This window comes from Patagioenas fasciata, chromosome 2 (assembly GCF_037038585.1).
Source record: "Patagioenas fasciata isolate bPatFas1 chromosome 2, bPatFas1.hap1, whole genome shotgun sequence".
In the NCBI taxonomy this organism is placed as follows: Eukaryota; Metazoa; Chordata; class Aves; order Columbiformes; family Columbidae; genus Patagioenas; species Patagioenas fasciata.
In genome coordinates, this window is record NC_092521.1 from 15,000,954 (window position 1) to 15,028,750 (window position 27,797).

At 37.5% G+C, this 27,797-nt stretch overlaps 2 protein-coding genes across 2 annotated transcripts in view; one reads left to right on the forward strand and one right to left on the reverse strand.

Annotated features, from left to right (window-relative positions):
* MTBP (MDM2 binding protein) overlaps nt 1-16,370 on the reverse strand; it is a 33,198-nt gene extending 16,828 nt beyond the window's left edge. Inside the window, exons 1-15 of the mRNA XM_065832184.2 lie at nt 16,208-16,370; nt 15,617-15,697; nt 13,652-13,725; nt 13,418-13,563; nt 12,869-12,927; nt 11,906-12,050; nt 10,593-10,710; nt 9,893-10,027; nt 9,001-9,095; nt 7,335-7,407; nt 5,475-5,592; nt 4,590-4,763; nt 3,328-3,441; nt 1,395-1,559; nt 918-1,011 (exon numbers count right to left, since the gene is read on the reverse strand). Of these exons, the coding sequence (XP_065688256.1) occupies nt 918-1,011; nt 1,395-1,559; nt 3,328-3,441; nt 4,590-4,763; nt 5,475-5,592; nt 7,335-7,407; nt 9,001-9,095; nt 9,893-10,027; nt 10,593-10,710; nt 11,906-12,050; nt 12,869-12,927; nt 13,418-13,563; nt 13,652-13,725; nt 15,617-15,697; nt 16,208-16,283 (1,667 nt within the window). The 5' untranslated portion in view covers nt 16,284-16,370. The remainder of the gene's footprint in view (nt 1-917; nt 1,012-1,394; nt 1,560-3,327; nt 3,442-4,589; nt 4,764-5,474; nt 5,593-7,334; nt 7,408-9,000; nt 9,096-9,892; nt 10,028-10,592; nt 10,711-11,905; nt 12,051-12,868; nt 12,928-13,417; nt 13,564-13,651; nt 13,726-15,616; nt 15,698-16,207) is intronic.
* The window catches only part of MRPL13 (mitochondrial ribosomal protein L13), a 34,260-nt gene continuing 22,767 nt past the window's right edge, over nt 16,305-27,797 (forward strand). The window contains exons 1-4 of the mRNA XM_065832185.2: nt 16,305-16,460; nt 17,133-17,256; nt 22,525-22,618; nt 24,139-24,199. Of these exons, the coding sequence (XP_065688257.1) occupies nt 16,434-16,460; nt 17,133-17,256; nt 22,525-22,618; nt 24,139-24,199 (306 nt within the window). The 5' untranslated portion in view covers nt 16,305-16,433. The remainder of the gene's footprint in view (nt 16,461-17,132; nt 17,257-22,524; nt 22,619-24,138; nt 24,200-27,797) is intronic.

Genomic DNA, 27,797 nt, shown 5'->3' on the forward strand with positions numbered 1-27,797 from the left:
TGAAATAAACATTAACTGACTATGAAACACAAAGGCCCCTCAGGAAGCTTTTCAAAAGCTGATTAAAAGGAAGAAATTTATTTGCTATCATTATTAGTTTTCCTTTCTCAAACAGCACCACCACTACCCAAGAGAAAGCAGAGATCTAATGTGAGAATTTCTGACATGCAGAACTCCGATCTAGGCCATGGTCAACCATGGTAGTTGAAAGAGAAAAGTGAGATGGAAGTAACTAAGAAAAAGGCAGTTGGACATCTGGCTCTGAAGGTCTGTCAGTGAAAATGCTAGAGACCATTAAGTTTTATATAAAAAGTGTGAGCTAAACTGAAATCAAAAGGTTGTATTGACACAAAGGTCTACAGGTTTCACTTAAACAGCACTGAAGGAAAAACAAAACAAAATATAAATTTCAAAGATAAAACCAACAGGATATTCTACTTTAAAATTACATGAGACCTGCTACTGTGAGAGTACTGTGAGTTCTGACTGTTTAGGAAATACAAGAAGACTACAAACATGCTGACAAAAACTGTTATACTATCTTTATTATTTATGCCCCAGAGCATGTTGGGCTTAAAAGAAAAAAAACAACAAAAAGAAGATTTTATATACTTTTCTACTGTGGCTCCTAATTTCCAGTAGTGCCATTTTGGTAATTAGTTTTGGAATTATTTTACTTTTAGCCAACTTTCAGCTACATTTTGTCAATGAACATCAAAACTATGCTACTTTAAATACCAAAAAGATACACCTTTGGAAACCGACAGAAACTTAGTTTTAGCCTTAAGCAATGTTTCCTCTGAAAGATTATCAATATATTTGAAAACAGTTTGCAAAATGGCTATCAACACATACAGTTCCTCAAGAGTGATGTTCAATGGCCACTACAAAGAAAACCTCCAGTATTTGACCATTACCTCATTTTTTGTTTGCTTTTTTCAAAGTTTTCCAAATTCTGAAGAACATGTCTTTCTGGCCACTCCAATGGATTTGGCTCCATTAAATCAGATTCTGCAAGAAATATATGGTGGATAACCCTTAACAGACGTAAAGAAGCTTTTTTTTAAAGAAATATAAATATGTACATATACTCCTTTGTGTACATATATTGCTTTATATATATGTATATATAAGTATATAAATATAAGGATAATATGCCTTGTGCTGTGATCAGAAATGTTTTCTGCATTTATTTTGGTCAAGGAAAATAAAGGATATAGTTAATGAGGGCGTCATTTCAGATAGCAAAAAAGCCTAGAAAGCAACTTTTTATTTTTCCCCTTTTTCCCCTCTTTTGGTAAAAGATTGTCCTTCTTTTAGTAAAAAATTGACAACAGGCATGAAAATAGATGAAAAGAGAATAAGCAATGTAATTTCTAAATAACAATACTTACCAGAAGTCACAGTGTTTGACGCAGTTTTATTTGCAGCCTTCTGTGGAACAGCTTTAGAAAAACTACTGTTGCATTGGTCCAAAATACATTCTCTTGTAAGTTCCAACAAATTTTTTAACTCATCAGTAGAAATAACTGGAGGCTGCTTGGTCAATTCCTTTCTCTCTATAAAAGGAAGGAGGAAAAAAAGAGAAGCTACTGCACCTGCTGAGTAACAAAGAATAACTGGACCCTGTTAAAACACAGCCAAACAAAAAAAGCCTCACCCCAAAACAATAAAACAAGTAAGTGAACTTGACACTTGCTATTGTACCTTAAGCAAGGCATGGGTGGTTTGTTTCACAGACAAGTGAAAAACATAGAAGAGGAAACAGCTGAAATCATATGTGAATCACCTTTTTAGAGTCCCGTATATGTGCCTTTTTGAGTATATCTGGGTTTGAATCCTGGACTTGCTAAGCGAAGCTCCAGCCTACAGAGCTTCCTCCCCACCTATTTTTTTACTGTCATACTGATGGTTGTTCCAGTCTCTTTGGTCAGAATATCAAGGGTCAGGTAATTCTGATATGATTTAGGATGACTAGCAAATCCCAACTGCTCCTATTCAGTTTTCATCCTAACAGAAATGGGTCACTCACAGAATCACAAATCACAGAATGTTAGGGATTGGAAGGGACCTCAAAAGATCATCCAGTCCAATCCCCCTGCCAGAGCAGGAACAGCCAGATGAGGTTACACAGGAAGGCGTCCAGGTGGGTTTTGAATGTCTCCAGAGTAGGAGACACCACAACCCCCCTGGACAGCCTGTTCCGGTGTCTGTTATCCTTACCAAGAAGAAGTTTCTTCTCAAATTTAGAGTGTAACCTCTTGTGTTCCAGTTTGAATCCATTACCCCTTGTCCTACCGTTGGTTGTCACTGAGAAGAGCCTGGCTCCATCCTTGTGACACTCACCCTTTATATATTTGTAAACATTAATAAGGTCACCCCTCAGTCTCCTCTTCTCCAAGCTAAAGAGACCCAGCTCCCTCAGCCTTTCCTCATTAGGGAGGTGCTCCACTCCCTGGATCATCTTTGTTGCCCTAACTCAAAACAAACACTCACTCAAAACAAACTAAACCAGGAGCTCTAAGGCAGCCCCAAGCTCAGGGTTCAAAAGTAGACAGGAATCTGAGAACGACAGCAAGTTGATGGGGGTGGGGAGTAGAAGACAAGACTATGAGCAGAAATCTTATTTTCCTTAAGCTGGCTTTCCATTAAAGATAATATGCTTAAATTATCTATGCAGTATGCCATTTTCAATAATCTAGACAATCGCTCAGAAGCATTTGTTGTTTTAATTGAGTCTCTTTGAGCAATGGACTTAGACAGAAATAATCAGGACAGTCAAATGTTCTCCTCTGCAAAGTCATGAAAATTTACAGAGGATGACCTTTCAGTTATTATTATGAATGATGTATCATGATAAATGTAACAAATCTCCAACGCATGCTTCTTCTCTGCTGTTTAAGATTTTTGCAAGAAACGATAAAATAAAATACCCAAACAAACAAAACATAAAACAGGATTCTTGGTTTTGTAGAAGGCACTTCCAGCAGCTGACTTTTGTAGGGAAAAAAAGCATTAGGAAAAAAAAAACCACAGAGAAAAAGTTAATTACCACAGAATTATTCCAAAATTATGCTCAAACTTTCAGAGTATTATTGTAACAAACACCAACCAACTTTAAGTTCAGCATTCCCTTTCCCTCAATATTTAAAAGTGATTATCTGACATACAATCATCGATATATTACAAAAAGTTTCTTTTTAAAGGTTCACTTTTTTCTTCATAAGGTGACCAACTCACATGTAAGGTGAGCTGTCACATTCAGTCAGACATAAAGACCTTTTAAACAGTGGTTTGAGAACTACCAGTGCTCTCCCCGTTACTTACTGAGATATTCCTTCAAGGCAAACACTTGGAGACGCGACAGTTTCTTTTCTCTCTGTACAATCTCCTCTCCACAAAAATGTGACAGAGAGTTGATAAAATCAGCAATAGAAAAGCCTGTACAGATTAGGAGAAATCTATTATTAAGATTTGCTGATATGACTTTGGAGACACCAAGTCATTACTTCTTAAAAGAAGACATGAACACAGTAGATGTACAAATTTCATATTCAAAGGAAATAACCAGACTTTCAAAATCTGGCTATTAAATAAATAAATAAATAAATAAATAAATTACAATTGAATTAAGACACCGGGGGGTAACTTGGAATAGATGTCTGACCAGTACGCTTGAATTTCTGTACAAAAGCAATATACCGACAACACAATTAACATGACTGGCATTTGAAGAAGGTAAAATGATCCTAAGTTTAATACCAGGAAAAAAAGTTTTCTTACAATGTATGGTCAAGGACTTTCAGTCTTCTGATACCGTACTAATGGGATTTTAATTAGGACAAATGGTAAGCAGTCAGTCGTAATGCACACGGATTTATTTTGATAATAAGAAAATTAGAGGATAAGACATAGGTCACTGTGCTCTTTTTCTTTGTCAGTGTTATTGAGAGCAACTACACATTAGCAGAGTTATCTAGTACGTGTAGTTGTAACAGGATGACTAAGATACATGTCTACACGAATGCTCTTACCTAGAGGAGCAGTTGATCACCTGCTGGCCCATATCCTAACCACCCTGCAGTAATATGGACATCTGCCAAGTAACTGAAGACATGACCATGAAATTCAGCTTGCCTGTCGGACTTGTGGGTTTTATTTCAAATCCTCAGTGAAACAGGGTTGTCAACAGAGAATTGCCTAGATTTTAGGCATGGGCTGGCCAGTCTTTATAACAACAATACATGCTTTTTAAAATGTAAGTTTTTGCAAATCTGATTTCCATTAATATTACCTGGATGGCTCTGTACATTAAAACATTTACAATTAATCAGGGTTATGAAAAATGACTGACAACTTTACGTAGTTGATTTAAAAAATATGGTGGTAGTAAATTCTGTGAATAAATAATTATATATTATTTTATCAGTTTGAAAAAATATTGCTAAAAGAATAGAGATCTTCATCAAAATGTAATGTCCCCTTTTGTTATCTCCCTTTTAACACAGACTGGAAAGAGGGGGCACATAAATTTTAGTAGCATTTGCTTGCATTCAGATACTCTCAAATAAATAAGTAATAACTCTTACTTGACTCTGTTTCTTCTGCCTTTGCCTTTAGCTTCCCATTTACTGCAGCAAGAGCGGCCGTACCATTGATCTGGTTCGCTGAATGAATCAAGGTTGCTTTACATCCTCCAGAGCCATTGCCTTGTAGTAGGAAATAATATCGGCAAGATTCTCCCTTCAGTTCAATTTCTGGAGCTTAAAAAATACCAGGACGCAACTATGAAATACCTTCAGAAAAGCAGCTTTTAAATAAGCTATAATCCACCATCGAAATTTTGTCATTTGCTGTCTTCTGTGAGAAATCTTACTAACATCTTTTTAGGACACACACTAACTACAGCTGCTATTTGCCACTTAAAAAGCTACATACTGAAGAGCATGCAAAATAAATGAGATACAGCAGCAAAGATGAGTGTGACAACTCTCAGGTGAATGGAGGCATCCAGCATTTCCCGATGTCCTGTATTTTCCTAGGAAGAGGTTGAAGTTCAGTCCAAGTGCACTGAAGAACCTCTGGAAATGCTGAAGCAAGAAGGGAAGCACCTAATTGAAACACTGGATTTCTTCTCCTTGCGCACAGACTGTACAATCACCTTAAAAAGGTGTGTGGGAGCTGGATCTTAGCTGAGAGACAGAACACAGGAACAGTTTAAAGGAGATGTGCTGTTTCCTTAAAGCTTGCCATGATGTTATTATCAGTCTTCCTCTACAAGTCTGTGCAGCTGAATTCACATTCACCAAAACCTTTTGCATCAATGAAGATTACAATTACTGACTTAACTTCATTGGAGAAAAAACGGCATCCCTAATGTACACAAAACCCCACCATATATATGTATACATACCTACACATATATAGACATAACCACAACAAAATATACCTGTAGTCATCTTCCTTTCACCTACCAGTAATGATCTTGGGTTTCCGAGCCATATATTCCTTCCATTTCTTGGTACTCAGTTGGGCAGGCGATGGGATCACCACATTGCTTACATTACATGGCAATGTAAATAACGCTCCCACCTAAATAATGAGAGCAGATACAATACATGAAATATTACTGAAACCTATTTTACATTTCATTCTTGAAATACTGATTTGGCATTATTTCAAATGTACTTCAATTGAAGAAAAATATCTTTATTTAACATTTCTTCCAGTCACATCCGCTGAGATAGAACATCATTTGACATAGAAGCTGTAAAAATAGTGCTTATTTTTTGCTCCAGTTGAGAGATCATCAACTGCTGAATTTCTATTTTGTACATAACAAGGCATTTGTTACCTATTACATGTCTTTCAATAATCCGGCTAAAAACACTTCTGTAGTATCCAGAATGAAAAGAGAATTCAAAGATAAAATTTTCAAAAAGGCAATAATTGGCATCAGCAACTCTGCGTTCCCTTGAAAAAAACATGTAATTTTTGTTTCCCTTCCTACATATTATGCTTTTCAAATAAACAGATACTGGACTGTGTTTATGTCTGTGCACAAGTTTCAGGCCAGTAAATACTAATATTAAAAACAAGTATTTGAATACGCAAGTAATAAAACAACACTTTTACAGCTATTAGAAAAACCCACAACTCTACATTATTTCCAGTAGTAGACTGAAAAAAAATCCCTATGAAAAATCGTTATCTTGAAAACATATTCAATTCAACATGTGCAGACTCTAAAAAGTGGCCTGGGAATGTGTTTTAACTGTTTTGGCTTTTTCTTTACAAGAACTAGTAGGGCTGCAAGTTCTTTGATCATAAAAGATTTTTGACCAAATGGTCAGTATCCTCATGTAACATGAAAATTACTTGGGATATTTACCAAAATAAACCTATTCCAAAAGATATTTTTTTGTACAGTATTAGAAAAAGGACTCATTTCTTTCCTGGCTAAGCCTAATGGAGAATGGATTGGCAGGGGAGGAAAAAGTTACTAAAAATTTAAATAACAAGTTGAAGAGAAAACATACAGCCTGATAATGGAAAACCATCTCCATAATAAAGAGAGAACGTAAGCTATTCATTATATCAGCATTTACACATTGCAGGATCTGTTTTGACTGGCATAGATTTTATCAACACTAAAAAAACCTTTCCTATATAAGCATACATCACCTTAAACATTCACAAAAAACATCTTCAAACTAATATGGTGGCTATAAATAAACACGCTATCATTCCAAGGATGGGATGGGGCGGAAGTTGGCTTGTAAATGTTTCAAGAAGTCTTCTCTTATCCAAAATCAGAACATGTGCATGCAAAATAAAAAAGCTTACCACTTCAGACTAGCTAGATACCTTTTCTAGGCCGCACACATGCTAAAATATTGCTGACTTATGACAGCACAGAAATTATCTGTCAAGATAGGATTAAAAGTTACAAAACGTTTTAGGAGATTGAAACTTAGCTAAGGTAAAAAGACCAAGACCAGTGGGCTTACAAATTGTCAGAACCTGTATAGCATGCACCTTTAAAAGCCGAATTTGCATTTGAACTAAATATTGAAGAAGCTTACAAAGAAACTAGGCATCTTCACAGTATCACAGTATGTTTGGGATTGGAAGGGACCTCAAAAGATCATCTACTCCAATCCCACTGCTAGAGCAGGAACGCCTAGGTGAGGTCGCACAGGAACATGTCCAGGTGGGTTTTGAATGTCTCCAGGGAAGGAGACTCCACAACCTCCCTGGGCAGCCTGTTCCAGTGCTCTTTTATGAGCAATATACACATCTTCTTTTCTGCTACATCTAAATGAAGTGTTTACCTTCCCAGAGAGAGAAGAAATCTGGTCCAAAAGCAGTGTAGATGTCTTCTTGATGCTCTTTCTTGACAGGCATCTGCACAGAACAGTTTAAGGAACCTCGTCTTCACAAAAACCATATGCATCTGAATTCTACACATCACGTTACCATCATATTTAAATAAAGACTGCAAGTGCCTAATATTTGATACTCATAAACTCAAAAGCAGTTAGGGTTCGAAGGGACCTTAAAGATCATGTAGTTCCAACTCCCCTGCCATGGGCAGAGACACATTCTACTAAACCAGGTTGCTCTAAGCCCCATCCAGCCTGACCTTGAACACTCCCAGAGATGGGGCGTCCACAGTTTCTCTGTGCAACCTATTCCAGTGCCTCACCACCCTCATGGTGAAGAATTTCTTCCTCATATCTAAGCTACATCTCCCCTCTTTCAGTTTAAAGCCATTATGCTTCGTCCTATCACTACATGCCCTTGTAAAAAGTCCTTCTCGAGCTTTCTTGGAGGTCCCCTTTAGGTACGGGAAGGCTGCATAAGGTCTTCCCAGAGCTTTCTGTTCTCCAGGCTGAACAACCCCAACTCTCTCAGCCTCTCCTCACAGGAGGGAGAGGTGCTCCAGTCTTCTGATTATCTTTGTGGCATCCTCTGGCCCCTCTCCAGTAGGTCCATGTCCTTCTGATGTTGTGGGCCCCAGAGCCGGAAGCAGCACTGCAGGTGGGGTCTCACCAGAGCGGAGCAGAGGGGCAGAATCACCTCCCTTGACCTGCTGGTTATGCTCCTTTTGATGCAACCCATGATACGGTTGGCTTTCTGGGATGCAAGAACACACAGCCGGGTCATGTTGAGCTTCCCATCAACCAACACATCAAAGTCCTTCTCCTCAGGGCTGCTCCCAACCCATACTCAGTCCAGACTGTATATTTGATTGGAATTACCCTGACCAAGGTGTAGGGCCTTGCACTTGGACTTGTTGAACTTCATGAGGTTTGCATGGACCCGCCTCTCAAGCCTGTCAAGGTCCCCCTGGATGACATCCCTTCCCTCCAGTGTGTCAACTGCACCACTCAGCTTGGTGTCATTGGCAAACTTGCTGAGGGCGCCCTTGATCCCACTGTCCATGTCGCTGACAGATGTTAAACAGTGCCGGTCGAGTAGCGACCTCCAAGGAATGTCACTCATCACTGGCCTCCACTTGGACATCGAGTCCGGTACTATTTACTATTACATGCATAACAATACATATATTGAGAGTAATGTTACTACTACATACTCCAGTACCACAAAATACATGAAAAACACGTTTCCAGGCAAAAGTACAGTTGGAAATGTTATATGATGAAATACATCACTAATTAAAATACATTAATGAGTAGGGCTTGGGGTTTTTTAAACTTACATAGCAGCAAATATTTCTCTATCCTTTCCTCACAAATAGCATACTCCCCAACAAAGTATATGTGCAATAAGATGAAAAATAGCTGGTTATTGTTAGGGTAATTTAAATTTCAACATTATAACATCCAGTTGTAAAGAATCACTATGACAATTTTGGCAGCCTAGAATGGAATGTGCCCTTGCCAATCCTAAGGTATTGCTTGCATGGGTAGATCCTGATTGCTTGCTTTCTCCTATAGATTGTGTCTATTAGTTCGGATCCTTAAAAAAGGATACAGCTCGAATTCCAGGTGTGATATAAAAAAGGAAGGTAGATCAGAGAGCACCACCATCTGTAAAAATTCTAGTGCAGGACCATAGTAATGAAAAACCTGAAAAGAGACCAAATAAGAAAAAATCTGTAACGCTATTTATGATGTTATCTCAGTGCAACTTTTTCAAGTGTTTTGCTGGAAGCACTTGCCTTACGAGTACTTTTGAAAAGAGGTATAGAGGACTATAAAGAGAAAAACATTGCACAATGCCATATTAAACATAATTCCATAAAAAACAAGGAAAGTTTTTAATTCTTTTCAATAAAACTTACTTTCTATAATGTCAAACATGTGCATCAAATGGGTTGTAACTCCTATCTAAATTCAAAGAAAAAAAAAATCTACCAGGAACAGACAAATGAAATTAAACTGTACATATCTTAACAATGAAAATAATAATCTCTTGACTGATATCAATTTTCATGAACATCCATTTTTGTGTTTATCAACAAATATGACTCTGGAGTTCCCGTCAAACATCTGCTTCCAGTGGAAATAATGAAAAAGCAACAGTAATTTAAATAAAAAACAACAAACTTTTAGAATTAAGTAGAAAAAGTTATATAAATACAGAATTTAGAATTCATAAATAACATATTTTGAGTACTAAGATTGAACAAAGTCTCAATTTTTACTTGTGCTTGGTAGAATATTCCTAAGAATAAACATGAAATTTTAAGGACATGTTTTGAGAACACACATGAACAAAATAAGTATTCCTCAATCTTATGCAATCATTACTTCTAATGTTTCATTTTCAATTCTGACTAAGGCTTTCCCAATTATAAATTTTCTCAGGGAAGTGAAAGACATGAATTCTAGTGGCTTAAAGAAAAATCAAGAATAATACTTGCCTCTGGCAAAGCATCAGTATTCCTTGATTGTCGCTCTTTTTTAACAGCAAAGCAAGAACTTAAATGTGAAGTGCTGAATGTCTTTGCTGAAGTGCTCTTCATAGAAAATTCTGGAAACCTAACTTCTGATCCAAACTGGAAAAAAAGCAGACAATAAACGTGTCAAAAGAAAGAAAAAAAAATCATTTATCTTCAGCAAGTTACATGTAGTATTATTTTAAACTATTAGTGTTATATTTATTTCCAGCAGATGTTTAAAACTAGGTAAAAATATTAGACTTAGGTATAGATTACTATAACCAGAACTTTAACACTGAAAATGTCTTTCACAATTACAAAGCTATCCGAAACATTAGACATGTGCTTGCAACAATGATCTAAGGGGCTACATGATAGTGATTTATGATAGATACAGAACAATCTAATTTTGAACAAGAAGTTCTAAGACAAATACTTCAGTGAAGAGCACCTGGATTTCTGAAATTCAAATTTCAATGCCTTGATCTCATTTCTTCTTTCATCATGCTAAAACCCAAGTTGTTTCCCCACCCACTCAGATATGTTGCACATTAATTCTTGGAATTACATTTTCAAAACCAAATTGGGCTTAAAACATAAAATGCACTGTACAATATGTACTTTAAATGACGTACATAGATGCATTGTAAAAAATAACCATAGCTGAAAATCTTTATTTTACCTTTCTTTCCCAGATCTGAATCTTTCCTCTCCAGAGTTCTTTTAAATCAATAATATTCGTGACATTATCTGAAGATACTAAGTCTGCTGACAGGTAGTCTGCAATCTTTTGCCAGCTACTGCAAGAATAAGGAAGAATGAATCTTACTGAATTTACTATTACAAATCAACATGGAGTGTAATTTACCTGTTACCTCTTAACACTGAAATAGTCTTGTGTATGTTAAGCCAGACATATATAGCTATATTTCAGAAAGTACAAGATATTATAGAATTGCTGTTGCAGGCTCTGGAAACAAAGTTGTTCATATCTTCCATGAACATGACAACAAAGAACTTTGTCAGCCATCATGGAAGAGCGACCACGGGCAGCTGCAGGCACACCACAGTACGGCTGGGTGCAAGAAGCTGGAGCAACCTAGTAACCACCACCGCCCATCAAGATGGTTTGAAGTTACTGCCTTGGAAGTAGAACTATGACTGCAGATTACCCACATTCAATACCGCCAGCCAGTATCTGTGGGTCCTACTGGCAGTCTGTCCTCTAAGAGAAATCAGCACCATCAACAGAACAGGAAAAATAAGCGAGAGAACCTTCATCAGAGAAATGGAATGCCCAAATGCCTCACTCCACAGAAAAGACAGCAGAAAAATGTATTCAATCTAAAGCTGGCTGCACAGGAGGATATCAATGAGCACTGAGATCAAGTGCTCACAGAAGTCAATGCAGTAAGTTTATCATCCTCCATATACTTTAGAAAGTACTACATGGTAGATATACTGCTTATTCTACACAAGAACTAAGTATTCAGCTTTTAAATTTTAAACAGTTAATTAAGTTAGGATTAAGCTTAACCACACGTTCTATGAAGCGGAGGACAAATCAGGCACTTTTTTACCTCCCTTAAATGTAATACCACAGGTAATATAAAGTTCAAGTAAAACCAGCAGAGTTATGTATTAATTTAAAAAAAACCCTGGAAAACTGCAATCAATACCAGTTATTATGTAGCATAGTAAATCTTCAAAACATAGTATACATATAAGCCACTAGTGATATCTGCTCTCACAGATACAGGAACTTCAGAGGGCTCACTTTTTTTGTCTGCCACTCTGATTAGGGCACATATTAACAATAAATCAGCATAAGAAATTCCTCCCCTCAAACAATAATAGCAGACAAACCTATGCATTTTCAAAGTATACATATAAAGTACTCAAGACGCTGTTTTCATTTTAAAACATGGACATAAACTAACATAAAACAAGAGTAACCTTGTTTATAGACCTATAGACCTAAAATAAATGGCATACCCTTTAGAGTCATTTGCTGCGACAGTGATTTGTGCGGAATGCCATTCTCTCAGGTGTTTCAGGGCACCGATAACAGGTAAGCAGTCTTTTAACTTGGGTCCATCTCCTTCAACAGCCTGCACTATCACATCAACCATTGCTCTGCCTGTAAGAACAGTTATGTGTGACTCAAAGTGCCATTATCCAGTAAATGACTTGGACATTAAAAGATACAAAAGTACTCATTATCACTGACTGGCCTAACAAAAAAATCAATTTCAAGTAACTTCAGCAAGATTTAGAAAACTTAGCTCACCTCTTGCTGCTTGCGAATAAAGTATTTTGCCATTTGCTCAGTTATAGCAGCTCTATACCTTGCTGTATTCTCCAGCACAACTATGCTATGTCATTTTCTTCCTTTTAACACCTCTAAACTGTCATTTCTCATTCTTTCCACATTCAGCTCTTTTGCTATCCTAACTCCACTACTGCAACATTATGAAACCCTAAGATAGAAGGTGATATGCATCTCCAGTTGATAAAACCTGAATCCAATAGTTCTGATCTATGCTCCTTCAGAGCTTCTTGGCTCCCACTCACAAGCAATCAGCTGGCAAATCAGATGTAAGACTGATGTCAACTGCTTCCATTTTTTTCATAAAAACTTCCTATGGCTGTATGTTGACTTTTGTATTGCTTACTGTTTATCACTACTTCAGTGCCATTTCAGACGGAAAAAATACCTTAATCTCAACTGAAATACAGCCCTCCAAAGAAACGAGCAGCAAACTACTGCATAAGCTGATTTGCGAGGCCAATCGTCCTTAAGTTCCTTAAACTATTTGCAAACACGCAAGTTAATTCAACTAACAGACTGACATCCTCAGAGTTTTTCCATTTGACTATGATTTCACCAGCTCAGTTTTTAAAGTAAAAACTAACAGGATAAACTTGAGAAGAGATTGACCTTTTAAGAGAGGTTACCTGGGGCAGGCAGTTTATCAGCTAACTGATGCAGACTTTCTGCAGCTTCATCATAGATGCTGAAAATGAAGAGCAACATGGTTGGAAACAAGAAAAGTAATTAAGAAACAAAAAGTTACAACTAATGAATACTACCTGAGGTAAGTATCATATCTTCAAAATTCTACACAAACAGCCTAGGCAATGAGATGTATTTATGTCCCTGTATACTGAGACAGAAGCAGGCTAAATGAATTCAAAACAATCTGCAATAAAACTGGAAGTAGGATTCAAGACAGTCAACTTTCTCCAAGCAAAACACTGATTTTTGTATATATAACTGTTAGCTCTCAGGAAATTGTTCAGTTATTCTATAAAGATCATCCATAGCTAAAAAAATTAAGCTATGTTAAATGAAATAGAATTGTTTTAAGTAGTAGTAGGGGACTCTTCATAGTTAACTGTTGCTTTGGTAATTACTTGTACTTGTTAAATTTTCTCAATTCCCTTGGGTTATTAGTGTTAAATATCAGATCACTATACTTTCAATGAAAATAATAACACGCATACTCAGTCATAGACAGTGACTCTCTACTGTTATTGTCTTCTTCCTCAAAGTTCTGTATGGCTCCCAGGCATTCCTCACTACTTGTTCTGAGAGAGTCTTCATTTTTCTGTGTGTCAAAATGTATTTCCTCCCAGTCGGAACTGCAGAACTAATGAAGCAAAAAGAATTTTGAACATCACAGTTTTAACTTGCACTAGAGACTGGCAGAGAGTTGAGGAACTTGCATTCTCTCTTACCTGACAGTAACCACATATAACATGACTTGCAAAATACCATTTCTTTACACCTGGAATACCAGCCACTGAACATGCTGAAAAGAGACGAAGCAATTATTTACATTAATCAGTCCACTACAATCTATTCTTATTATAATGAACATCTTTGTTGAAATACTATACAAGTCATTTAATGTGCCACAATGACTTAAGTTCTACTTTACTTCAGCATCATAATTCAGGTTTAAACATTAAGGTGCGGGTAAGTGTGTAGGCAAATATCTAACTATTAATGATCTGCTAATAAGTAAGAAAGTTTTTGATCTCCTCTCCATTCTGGTCGATATTGTTCTCCATTTGCAGAAGTTGGGAGGAGTTGCACTAAGCTGAGAGGAGTGGCTGACACGCCAGAAGGCTGTGCTGCCATCCAGCGGGATCTGGACAGGCTGGAGAGTTGGGTGGGGAATAACCTGATGAAATTTAACAAGGGAAAGTGTAGAGTCCTGCATCTGGGCAGGAACAACCCCAGGTTCCAGTATAGGCTGGGGAATGACCTATTGGAAAGCAGTGTAGGGGAAAGGGACCTGGGGGTCCTGGTGGACAGCAGGATGACCATGAGCCAGTACTGTGCCCTTCTGGTCAGGAAGGCCAATGGCATCCTGGGGTGTATTAGAAGGGGGGTGATTAGTAGATCGGAGAGGTTCTCCTTCCCCTCTACTCCACCCTGGTGAGACCTCATCTGGAGTATTGTGTCCAGTTCTGTGCCCCTCAGTTCAAGAAGGACAAGAAACTGCTGGAGAGAGTCCAGCGTAGGGCAACAAAGACGATTAGGGGAGTGGAGCATCCCCCTTATGAAGAAAGGCTGAGGGAGCTGGGTCTCTTTAGTCTGGAGAAGAGGTGATTAAGGGGGGACCTTATTAATGTCTGTAAGTATATAAAGGGTGAGTGCCATGAGGATGGAGCCAGGCTCTTCTTGGTGGCAAACAATGATAGGACAAGGGTACAAAGGTACCAACTGGAACACAGGAGGTTCCACTTAAATATGAGAAGAAAGTTCTTCTCAGTGAGGGTGACAGACACTGGAACAGGCTGCCCAGGGGGTTGTGGAGTCTCCTTCTCTGGAGACATTCAAAACCCGCCTGGACATGTTCCTGTGTGACCTCACCTTGGCGTTCCTGCTCTGGCAGGGGGATTGGACCAGATGATCTTCTGAGGTCCCTTCCAATCCCAAACATACTGTGATAGTGTGTATGATATCAAAACTAAATCACAACTTTCATAAATAGGTTTATGCAGTTCACAAAATGAGATACTTTCTCAACACTGCTATGCAATAAAAAACACAAAAGTTGAAAACAGCCTGCTATTCCCATCTTCATTAATTTTAACACCTTAAGAGTGGTTACCTCACATGAATCACAGTTAGGTGACAGCTAAGAAAACAAGGTGCACCTTAACAGCTTAACATTAGATATCCAAAACATGTAAAGATCTAAGAAAGTATTTGTTTACAAAATGACCCCCCAAAACATAAAGTCACTAAAGTAGATCTTCAGAAGTCTATTTTAAGATGGTAAAATGATTTAATACATATTAATGGATTAGGGTTCTGAATTGCTACTCAACAAATACTGCTTTCACTAAAAATATTAGAAGACATCATAGAAGTAATGAAAATATCAAGCTGCCCACTGACACGAGAAACAAGCCCTTTTCTCCTCTTACTTGCTGTTAAGCTGCATTGAAATTTGTCGGTCTTTCAAATTCTTGTCTAAACCTATTTAAACATTTCCTAACAGCTCAGCTGCTGAGCTGACATCAGTTTTCCACAGAACCAGCAGCAGCAGTCCCACCCGCAGGTTTAGCCACACCGCAGAAGTTGGGTTTCCTTAACATTCTGACTCGTTTCATGTGGATCACAACATGTGCCCAGGCCAATTCCTACGCAATATTTGCCTTTACCTTACTGTACATTTCTATATTTACCTGGGAAAGTGCTCACATCTGTGTTTATAGGTGAGTTACAGCTTTCTTTCAGAAACTGATAAATGTTTGCAGCAGTCCCAGCTGGGGAAAAATAAAAAAGGTTTACTTCAATCCACTAATTATAGAAGTCTTGCTTTCTTGCAAATACAGTATAAAGTTACTTTAATATTAGCAGTCTGGTGGTTTGGACTAGATGACCTTTAAAGGTCCCTTCCAACACAAACTACTCTATGATTCTATGTATTTAAAAAAAAAAAAAAAAAAAAGTCAGCTACAAATTTGAAGACACGTAAAGAAACAAATTTTGTAAAATTCTCGTTAAAGCAGTGGCGATCTCAGGAACGCTATAAGGAGTTATATAGCAGTGTCACACTAAAATATAACCCCCCGAGTTTAGGTTTAAGGCATTAAACTATTTAAAAAAAAAAAAAAAGGAGGGGGCAGGTTTAACGAGGTAAGGACCCAGAAAAGCCCGCAAGGGTGCAGGTCCCAGACCAGCGGCCGTAAAGAAAAGCCTCCCTAAGGGCGGATGGACGGGCCCCAGGCTCCCCACACACGCGACCTCCACGTCCCGTCCCCCCACGGCCGTACCTGCCCCAGGGCCGCCCGCCGCTGGCCCCGGACCCCTGCGCTGCCCCCAGCTTAGCAGCAGGACGTAGCGATCCATTGCCGGGCGGGGAAGGGGCCACCGTCGCTCCGAACAGCCCGCGCTGCCGCCTTCGCACCGCCCCTGCCAGGGCAGCGCTTCCGCTTCCCGCCGGTGCGGCGGCCAAGGGGCTCCGCTTCCTTTCCCCTCAGCCGCGGCGGGAGGGCGGCCATGGCCAGTTACACCAAGGCGGCCCAGGTGAGCGCGGCGTCTCCTCCCGGAGCGGCCGCTGCCTCCGAGGGGACGCGGCGGCGGGAGCGCCGTGGCCGCCATGGCGGGGAGAGCGGCCGTGAAGGAGCGGGCGGGCGCCGGGCTGGAGCAGCACCAGGGCCCCGGGGAGCCGGGGTGGCGGGCGGACTTGTCACGGAGCGGCCGTGTTCGCCCAAGGGGGCCGCTGGCGGTGTGACTGACTGGCTGGCTGATTGACTGACTGACTGACTGTGAGGGACAGGGTGCCAGCTGCAGGGGGCTCAGGCTGTTCGTGTTCATAAAACTACGTTTGGGGGAGTTGTGCCCTGTTCACTGAGAGGGAAGGAGATGTTGGGCATTAAATGGCCTGGTTTTCCAGGTCGATTAGCAGTAATGGAAGCTTGTAGCAAGAGATACTCATTTTTGAAACAAAATGCTCGGAGTTGGTAACCTTTCAGTGCTGTTGTCACCACATACATTGGAAGCACTTACAGCAGTGGTTGTATCACAGTGTGTAGCAGCATTCTGCACCCATTTGAAAATATTTTAGAGGGGATATTGTTGAATATTCACATTTCTTCTAGTATTTTGGAGCGTAAAAAAAGTCAATCTAATTAGAGAGGTTAGATTTATGTATGATAGTGTGTTCTTTACTATGTTAAGTACCACCTCTCTCTCTAGCAATGGGCTACCTTTGCCAGAGCCTGGTATCTGCTTGATGCGAAGATGCAGCCACCAGGAAAAATAGCAGCTGCGACTGTCATGAGGCTTGAAGGCAAGCATAAACCTATTTATCATGCACTAAGTGAGTATTGCAATAGATAAAAGTAAATTTGCTTTCTATCACTTTTATTTTTCTCTGATTTCAGTTTTAAAATCAAGCCTGATACATGAAGTTACATTTTGCAGTTGTTTGTAAATTATGAATGTCTTAGTTTTCCTTCTCATCTTTTTCATTCATAGCCCTCTACAACCTTTTTTGTTGTCTTTACCAATTAATATAAAGCTTCTTATGAATACATCGTTTATTTTTAGTAGCCAAATCACAGTATGTTGTGCTTCCATTTTTTAAAAAAAAACTTGAAATCTGTTTTGTTGCATTGATTTTAAATGTAAAGATTTAATTCACAGTTCATGTAATGGAATACTGATGTGATTCTTGATTAGATTTTCTGAATGCTACCCTTCAGCAGCTATACAATGCCATAGGGTCTTGGAGTGGTTCTTCTATTTTGGATAAGGTGCAGAGAAATCTTGTCTTCATGAGGCTATAGGCACAAACTGAAACACGGGAGGTTCCTTTTGAACATCAGGAAGCATTTTTTTCTGTGAGGGGGACTGGAAGTGGTTGCCCATGAGGCTGTAGAGTCTCCATCCTTGGAGATATTTAAAAGTGACTCCTAACTGAGCAGGGGGTTTTGACAACATGACTTCCAGCGGTCCCTTTCAACCTCAGGTATTCTGTGATGATGAGGCTGGAACCTGTCTGATTCCTAAATGGGAGACATAATCGCTGTTGAATGATATTTTCTTAAAAAAAAAAAAATGTTTTTGCTTTTCTGCAAATTGGAAGATGTAGCAATAAAGATGTATCTGTGATCTCGTTCATTATTTGTAGTACCATAGTGCCTGTCTCATGGTGGTAAGCATTTTATGGGTAATAAAAAGATGATCTGTGGTGTTGATGGTACAGTGCTTCCTGTAATACTCATGCAAATTTTTCAAGAGACATTACTGAAACATAAAGGAAACATTAAGCTTTGCTTATACGTGTAAAGTGTACATACTGAAATTATACTTAATCTGGTTTTTAATAACAGGAGATAGCATATGTAGTGTTCTGAAGATGTTTTAAATGCCAGAGTTCTGCAGTTGCAAATTGTCTGTTATCCACAAGATGTCATTGCATACTAAGTCTGTCTGAAAAATAAAGCCAATACTGAGAGGAAATGTTTTTGATTGTCCTGTGGGAAAGATCTTTGATACGTTTATGTTCATGAAGTTATAAAATCCCAGAAAGTCATTTCAAGGATAACTTTGTTTGGTCTAAAGTGTTCTATAAATCAGTACACAATGCATTACACCTGAGATGACATTGATAGGGGTTACTGCTACTGAGACATTTGATGCTCACTCTCTTAGATCAAAATATGCATGAATTTGTGGTTGGTGTACTCAGCACTTCTGTTTTTTTTTTTCCCCCCCTTTTTTTTTCCTGAACTAACAAGAAGTACTTTAGTGTCTGTAAGATAACAGCTCCTTAGACAGAATAACACAGTGGGGATTTTTTGTTTTGTTTTAAATGTGCTATCCAGATACGCTTCCATAAAATCTTTATTTATTTATTGTGTATCTGGAGTTGAATTTAAGCACTGGGATGGAAATAAGTTTGATTTCATGTATATTTATTTTCTCTTTTAGATATAATCTTTCATTATTCTCTGCAGTCTCATATTTTAGATGCTGTCAGACCATATGCCTTAAATAATGGGATACAACGTTGTTCAGGAATTTAGAATCTACATTTTTAGGTTTCTTCTGCACCTCTCCTTCTTTCTAACCGTATCCCCTTGCATCCTATCCCTGTGAGCAGCTTCACAATCCAGAACTAAAAACAGTGGGCCAGATTTCTAAAAAACTGAGTGATCTGCTTCTTTTTGTTGGGTTGTTGTCACAGGGGAGTAACTTAGGGTTCTGCTTACTGCAGAACAATGATTAGATTTCTTAAAGAGAAGTACAACTTACGAGAGTTCTGTGGCAGGTTCACTCTAGTGTTTACTGCCTGGGGGAAATATGTCAAGCTGAATGCTGCTGACCTTCTCTCCAGGTACCTGTACCCATTCACAAAGCAAACTTTCAGGATTCTTCCCTCCCTGATAACCGCTCATTCTGAGGACTGCGTCTTGGAGTTCCAGAGACAAAGTTTCAGGCGAGGCCTGTGTCCGTCGCAGTGCAAACTGTCAGGATTCTTCTCTCCCTGATTACAAACTCTAGAGTGAATGGTTTTTAGAGCTCTGAAGGCAAACTTTCAGGCGAGGTCTGATAACCGTATGCAGAGCAGACTTTCAGGAGACAAAATTCTCAGCAAATAAAAAGTTTGAGTAGAATAGCAGAAAGGCTAGCTTAAGCTGGGTACCTGCGCAAAGGTCGCCTGACCATAGGAAACTACAAACTTTTGTATCTTTACAGACCACTCATACCATGATTCAGTCCAATAGCAGTATTTTACTTGGAGGTCTTCGTGCTTCTCATGGGATCTTTTTCGCTGATTCCATGTGAGCCTTTGTTTTGTTCAGCTGTAGACATTGTTTATCATCTGTAGCCTTGCAGATACTGTTTAATCTGAATAAATCCTGTTTTTTCAGGGAAGTGCAGAATAGACCTCTTGTAAGTGTTCAGTGTAGTTTTTTGTTACTTTTGGTAAACATGAGCAGAACTTCACAGCTTAAAATTGTAGCAAATCCAACTTATCAAGTAACGTGAAGCAAAGAGTAAAAGTATATTAAAAAAAAATCATACAACCTTATGTCTCTAAATAATCCATTAAATTTAGTGTGCATTTACTTAAGCCAAATGATTAATATTAAACTTAAACTGAGCTCATCCCCTGAACTCTGAGTATTAAAACCATTGCTATACAGGTCACTTATTTAGCAGGGAGAGCTCAAAGTGGGCTCATCTAGGCTGTCATATTTATAGAATAAAGTGGTTGACCCGTAGTCAAATAAAGTAGGAAAAGTATGTACGAGACTCCCAGTGCCCACAAGCTACTGGGATTCAATGTGCCTTTCTGCTTCCTTGTGGGTCTCCTGGAAGCAGTTCTTGGCCTTGCTGTGGCTCAGGCCTTTACCTCCTTTGGAACCTGGACCCAAATGCTGCTGGTTTGGCTGGCTGGGGTGGGTCAAGTGCATCCACCACAGTTGCGAGCAGGTGTAGGTGAGCTGCTTCTGTTGCTTGCATAGGATTCACTGCTGTTCTCCGCATCGTCAAAGGAGAAGACTGGGCAAGATGGAGATGTCCCACAAACCTGATCTGGCCCAGGTGTTACTTTAGGTTGCAATGTTAGTTTATAATGGCCAGAAGCAGCACCTATGCCTTGTTTTCTAATGAAAGATTTGGCAAGTAGTTTGTCAGTCTTGTGAGCTAACAGTTGACAGTATGGTGCCTATCTTTAATTATTGTTTAGTCCTTAATTCAAGTCTAGGACGAAAAATACATGCACCTGAAGCATGTGTTTGTACTGTGTGAAAGGAATTAGTGAAGTTATAAATGTACAGAGCTACAAAATGGATTTACTGTGGCAGCTTAGTCTTATCTGAAGAGATGTGATGTATATGCTGTATGTAACAAATTGCATCTACCAGAATGTAATAAAGTATACTGGCCTTGTTTTTGTCTATTTCTGGAGGAAAATGTGTACTTCATAAAAGAATAATTCAGTATTATAGCATGAAAATAGCCTAAAGGAAGTGTTTTCTTGTTGTTTTGTTGTTTTTTTTTTTTTTTTTTTCAGAAGAAAGATGCGGTTTGTGTTTGTGGAGATGAATTTTTTTGCTTTCTTCCTATTAAGTGCAGCTGTCCCTGAGATGATGGGGAAAACACTCTTTAAAGACCAGTGCAAAATAATGTATTAATTTGAGATTTTGAAGGAGGCATTAGCAATCCAGAAATTAAATCTACTTTAAAAAGAACAGGTTGCAGTCATTATTCAAGTAACTTCTAAGTACCCAGTTAGTTTTTCTTCTCGCTCTTTATTGTTCATAATTGACCCATTTGTGCATGGAATTGGTAATTCAGTGTTTATTCAAGTGGAGAACTATTGGCGAAAATTTCTGTAGATGATCTTATTCTGTCATCTTCACAACTAATAAAAAAAAGGCACAAAGTGCAATGTTAGTTCTTAGAACTGATCTGTCAGCAGTGAAAGGCCGCATCAATGAAGATGTTTAAATTGTATTTGCACTTCAGCTTTAGTTGAAAGTAGAGCTTTAAAAGAACACAAGATTTTAAAATGGTAGAAAACTTAGAGTGTGAAACTTGCATTGATGATATGGTGCTATAAAAAATGCATGCTCAGTTTAAGCCCTTTTTAGCCCTTTTTAAGCCCTTCTTTGTTACCTACGCAAAAATGTTTTAATAAACCTAGCCTCTTCAAATTTTTTTGATGTTCTAATATGGTAATGTATACAGGAGTGAAGTTTGGACAAATAATTTCCCAATTGGTTGAATAAGTGGTTATAACTTTTACAGCTGATCAACTTCTGAAATGATAAACTACATCTTTTTTTCATGTTTTCATCATATTTTTGAGATAGCATGGGTTTTATTAGCACCTTGTTAGTAAAAAAGATCTATTAATGTAACTTTCTGGCAAGATATTGGTGATGAATTGTAGACTTTTGTAATGCAAACTTTTGATGTGAAAGTTGCTGATATAACATTAAGTGTATCTGTATGTGTTGTAATATTTGCTCTGCTAGATGAAAATGTGTTTTTTCCGAAGAAAGCTGGTTAAGGTTTTTTGTGGGACTTTTTCTCCTCTCCCCCCATTTTTTTTAATATGTATATTTAGCTGTAGGCTGTAGATATTTAATAGAATTATTTTACTTATCAAAATATTCAGTTCTCTGGTAGACATTGGTACTATTTTTATGAGAAAACTAAAACCAAACAGATATTTAGGATCATTGTTTAGAACTAACATTTTTTTATACTGTTCTTTTTAAAATATAGGTGCAATGAAGCATAATGTATTGAATGAAATAGTACAGTTACCTGTAAACCAGATTTCCAGATCCTAACTGAATAATTACAACGGTTTAATTATGTAGTCTGTTGGTATTTCACCTTCTGACCTGCCTTCTAACTTGACAGTACTAACAAAAACAGTAATTAAGGTTAGTATTTAAATGCAGATTTGGATGATACGACTCAAAGCCTAGATGGTTAAATCTAAGATTTACGAAATGTGTATCTATGTGATACTATGTACATATCACACACTTGTAGTTGTTATTTTGGTTGATGATTCCTATGATTCTCTTGATGTTTTCCACTAATTTCTACCATGTAGATGACTGCGGAGATCATGTTGTCATAATAAACACAAGACATATTGCCTTCTCTGGAAACAAATGGGAACAGAAAGTATATTCTTCACATACTGGGTAAGCTTTATAATATTCAAATAAGCTAGTGGTAAATTTAATGGCCTAATTTATTTACAGTTTGTCTTTCTTAGCATATTGGGGTGTATGTTGTTATAAAAATAATCTAACTCAAATGTAGTCGGAACAATTGAGTAAGTTAAGAGATTTAGTGGGCCAGGTTGTTTTGTGTGAACCCATAAACCAAATGATCAATGACTGTTATACTTACTAAACAGTAGAAGACATTCCTATTAGCACCACACACTTAAAATATATACACTTGACAGCTTCAATTACTTAATACTAACATTACCTATTTACCTAATAGTAAATATCAAGATTGATATATTATTGAATCAGAGGATGGGAAAAAAAAATTGGAAAAACTAGTAAGAAATGAGATGTTCTTGAGGTACTGATGTATACAGTAGTGTATAATATACTATTCTGTCAGACATAATTTATTTACAGATGGAAGCGCAATAGTTAATTACAGATGGTATGGTAATGATCAGTTCAGTCAAATGAGAACACTTGCCCCTATTTTATACATTGACAACACTAGGTAAAAATCTGTAAGTGTTAAAAAGTATCCAGTTGGGAGATGAATAAATCATACCGAGAGCGCTAATTTTGCTACTACTAATGTTTCAATCCTGAAATTCTTTTGCTGAATTGCTGAGAAGTTCTTGTTCAGAGTTGATAGAAATTAATGCTTTTTTTTTCTCTCCTACCTTTATGATTTCTTAAAAATTTTCACTAAAACCTTCTGTGTAAGTTAAAGCACTTGTGTAAGAAGATAAGTTGGTTTTGAGTAAGTGAAAGGAGTTGTACAATAAAAACAAATATTTAAATACGTGAGGCTCCCTAAGTGCACATTGTAATGGTGTTTGGTTTATTTTCATTTCACTTATTTTATAACCTAGTAATATAATTAAATCAAAAGGAAACCCAGCTTTACCTGACATCCACGTAATTTATTGCACCACTGTATCATTCATTTAAGGTATATGCTTAAATGTAAATGAGTGCAACTTCACCCAATCACATAAATGTAAAAATATGGATGCATTGCAGCAAAAATAAAATTTTGTTACTCTAGATAACATGATTTTGTGTAAGTTTTACTTTAAATAGTAAGAAAATAATAAATACTGTTCAAAATTGTTGTCTTGTATGTCAGCAACAGACTGGCTGTGAGTCTTGATCATCCTGAAATATTTCCAAATTTGCATACTTACTCCCCTTGTGTTCTGTAGTTGTGATGGTGTATTTAATAAGTGGTTTTAAAAACATATCCATCTGCTTGTGAAACACAAACTTTTTAATACTCAAGTGCATAAATAAGAAAGTATAAATGGCATTGAACTTAGGATAGAATCTTTCTAATACAACATAGTTGTTTGCCTTGTGAGAACATCTACCCTTTTTATGAAGGCTTATAATACCATTACACTGTTGTTCAAGATGCAGTGATATTTGTGCTAACGTGCTTGAGCATACAGCGTTAAGCTTGTGTGTTTGTTTTGTTTTTCTAGATATCCTGGTGGCTTCAAACAAGTGACAGCAACTCAGCTCCACTTAAAGGATCCAACTGCTGTAAGTGTTTTCCCATCTTCCTGCTCATTTGTAAAGCTAATTTTGTTTTCATTGAATTAATTCCACTAAACAAAAAGGATCAGTTACCTGTGTGTCAAAGCTAAATAGCGTTCTGCTAAGGGCTCTTAGAAGCTTGGCTTGTGATGAAGTTTTTGTAAACAGTATGTTTTGAGGGTTAGACTGTAGGTTATGTATTTTCATGATGATTCCATGCTGTCCAAATGAGCAAATCAAGTTCATTTGCTTCACGTATTTCTGACTGATTCATTCACTTTTAGTTTCAGAGGTCTGACCTTTCTCATAACTGAACTGCCTCAAGTTAGACTTAGCTAAGCGGTACTTCAGCTTAACATCCCTTCTACTTTTTTAAGAGCCAGAAAGTATAATGCTTATCTTACAAATGTTAGAAAGTACACCTGCCTTTTTCTTCTGGTAAAATTCAACTCTAGGTTTTGTTAAATGATTTTTTTTTTTTAATTAAATCTTTTCTGCAGTGCTGTATGTTCATGTCTGTGAAAGAACTGAAAATGGTGATTACATTGAATCTAAACCTCTTTACTAAATGTCTGTATTAGACTTCTCTTAATTCTGCTGAACATCAGTGTTGATGTGTTTGTTATTGAATAAAAAACCAGGGTGCTAGATATGAACATTTTGGGATATTGACTTAAACAGCTATGAAATTACTTTTACTAGAGTTCTGAATGGTCAGCATTGGAGAACTGAATTCTCTAAGTACTAGTGTTGCAGAATGTATAAGGTCCACAGGGATTAATTGTATTTATTTTTGACTTTGAAATACTTTGATTTGGATCACCTTACATATAAAAATGCTGCTTTCTTTTCCTAGAGAAGTTTTATCTGCTGTAAAATTCTTGGGTTTTGTCAGTGATTTGGGCTTCTTTATCTATAATTTAGAAACTCTGGTTTGTCCCAAGAGTCTTTTATACAAGATGTTGTACAAGTACTCAATACAAAAGTGGGCTGTGATGTGAATTTCCTTGTTTTTTGTTTTTACTTTTCCAATTTCTTTCTTTCTTTAAAGGGAAATGAAATCCCACAGTTCAATATTCTTTTGTGCCTAGGAGTTTCCAAAACAACCTAAAAGCTTCTGAGAACAGGCTCTAAGATAGTTGTAATTCCTTTGGCAATTATTGGTAGTTCCATATCTAAAATGAATTCTTGAACCTTTTTCATTTGAGCTCCAGACAGGCGCTGTGCACTGGGAGGCAGCAGAGCACAGGTTGTTTGTTAGGGCCTGAGAACTGGATGTTCTATAAATTCCCTTCTGGCATTCATACTGAAATGCTTCTTTTCTTGCCAGACTCATAGATGAATTTCTGTGCAGACAGAGGAGGAGTAAATGCCTTGCCAATAACTGCAGCCTGTTGGACAGAGAGGCTCAGCAAATGGTGATGTGGCTCAAGACTTGGTCTAATTTAGCGAGAGAACCTTTTTTTTTTTTTAAATTAAAAAAACAGGATTGTGCAGAGCCCTCACCTATTAACTCTCTAATTCTATTGAAGATGAAGCATTTGGTTATCCTTCTCACAAAGATACCTCACGTATTTTTGTTGTAATTAATAGTAGTGGATTGTAATTTGATATGATATATTCTGTATGTGTAGCTGTTGCAGGTTGTGACTTACAAGTGATTTTATGGTTAGAATCATTTATGTACTAATTCAATCGCTTTGCTGTGAAATGCACTGGGATATGACAAGATGGAAGTTATGATGGTGTTTTATTAACATGTTTTATTTTTAGAACTGGCCGTTAAAACCTGAAAAGCGATTACTGTAGAGAGAACAGCGCCTAATCTAAGTAGCATTTGGATGTTCAAAATATCATCTAAATGACATATAGTTATTTCTGAGAATTAGTGAATCACTTCATTTCACTTCTTTGAATTAAAAAGAGACCTTTTTTAATCATGTTAAATTCAATTTCTGTGAAGCCAGTGGAAGTAGGTTGTAGGAAGCGGACTATCTTTCTGTGGAATCACTCTTCATTATGTAAAGCGTATTTTTCGTCCTGGAGGCTACTGCTTTTTCTCCACCCTTGGTCCTATTGTCTCCTGCTAGCTCATCCTGGTAGTGTTTCATTAGATGAGTCAATATTATTTTTGGAAATAGTGCTGTTACAGAAATTAAGGCATTAAATTAATGGAAGAGACTACTTCCAAGGAAAAGGATGTTGACATAACACCTTGTAAACTTGAGTGGTGTTACATAGAGATTTTGCAATGGATGTGACTGGTTTTGGTTTATGTAAGAAAGAGATTAAAGCTTTTAAGATTCCGTGTGTGTATATAGTAGGACTCCAGTACTGCTTAGCACTGTCTTTACTTACATATGTCTAAATTCAAACATACAAATCCCCAAGATAAATATTTTTCCCGTACAGTTTTGTTTAAACATAGTTTCTAGTACACAGCAAGATTGGTTTTAGGAAAAACATAGCTAATAACTAATTTAAAAGGTTATAATGAATAATTTGATGAAAAATGGTATAGTTTATATTTAAGTAGGGGGCTGAAGGTCATAAGTGTAGTTGTCAGAATTTAGCCATGTTTACTGCTGTTTGGTTAATCATCCTTGATTGTTTCTGGTTCCTTCACAAGTTACCACGATAGGGATGATGATGATACCATGCTCTCACTTCATGGAGGCTGACATCATTTTATCTGTCTTACTAACTTTGGACCTTTATATTCCTTGCAGCTAAATAGTTAGTGCTGCAGAAGGATTTGTGCTGAATTTTGAATGCACGTGTGCATTTTTTCATAGGATCATAGGTGATTCCGGTCGGAGGGAATGTTGGGAGATCTTATTCCAGCCTCCTACTCAAGGCAGAGCCAGCAGTTAAGTCAGATAAGGCTACTGGGGAGCTTATCCAGACTGTTCTTGAAAGTTTCCAATGGCAACCATTTCCAATCCTTGACTTTTCTTCTTAGTTGAAAAGAATGTGCCTATTATAAGCGTTTAATCTCAGATGTATAATTTTGTGCCAGAGATTGACTAAATATTACTATTTTTTTTCCACTTCTAAGTATCTTCGATGTTAGTATGGGGCAGTGAATACCAGAAGAGGTTTGCATAGTTGATGTTTCATACAGGACTTACAGTTCCATGTTCATTATGACAAGTTTCTCAGCAAATTTGGAAAAACTTTTTTTATGGAGGGCTAAAAATTACAGTGTGTTGCCAAAAAGATATCAAAAGTAAATAGTCTGGCACATTTTTACTTTTAGCACCTTTGAGTTCCTTTGGGAGACCTGGGGAGGGGTGTGTCTGTGAATCTGTTTAAAATTACTGATCTTTTCAGTTCTCTGCTCTCATGGAGAATGGCAGAGAATAGCTCTTAGCTATTGGACTTGGCCAGGCTACTTTAGGAAGTGCTTATTGAAGAAAACAATTGCTGCTTTGCATTTCAGCCTTTTCTTTCTCTGGCTTACATTTAGTGTAAATTCTTGGACCACCCATAATGACAGTATTAAATATGTTCTTAAGGTAACATAACATAATAGCATAACAGCTTGTTGCTGTAGCTTGAACCAGCCTCTCTGTTCTTCAGTTCAATACAATACTTATATTCT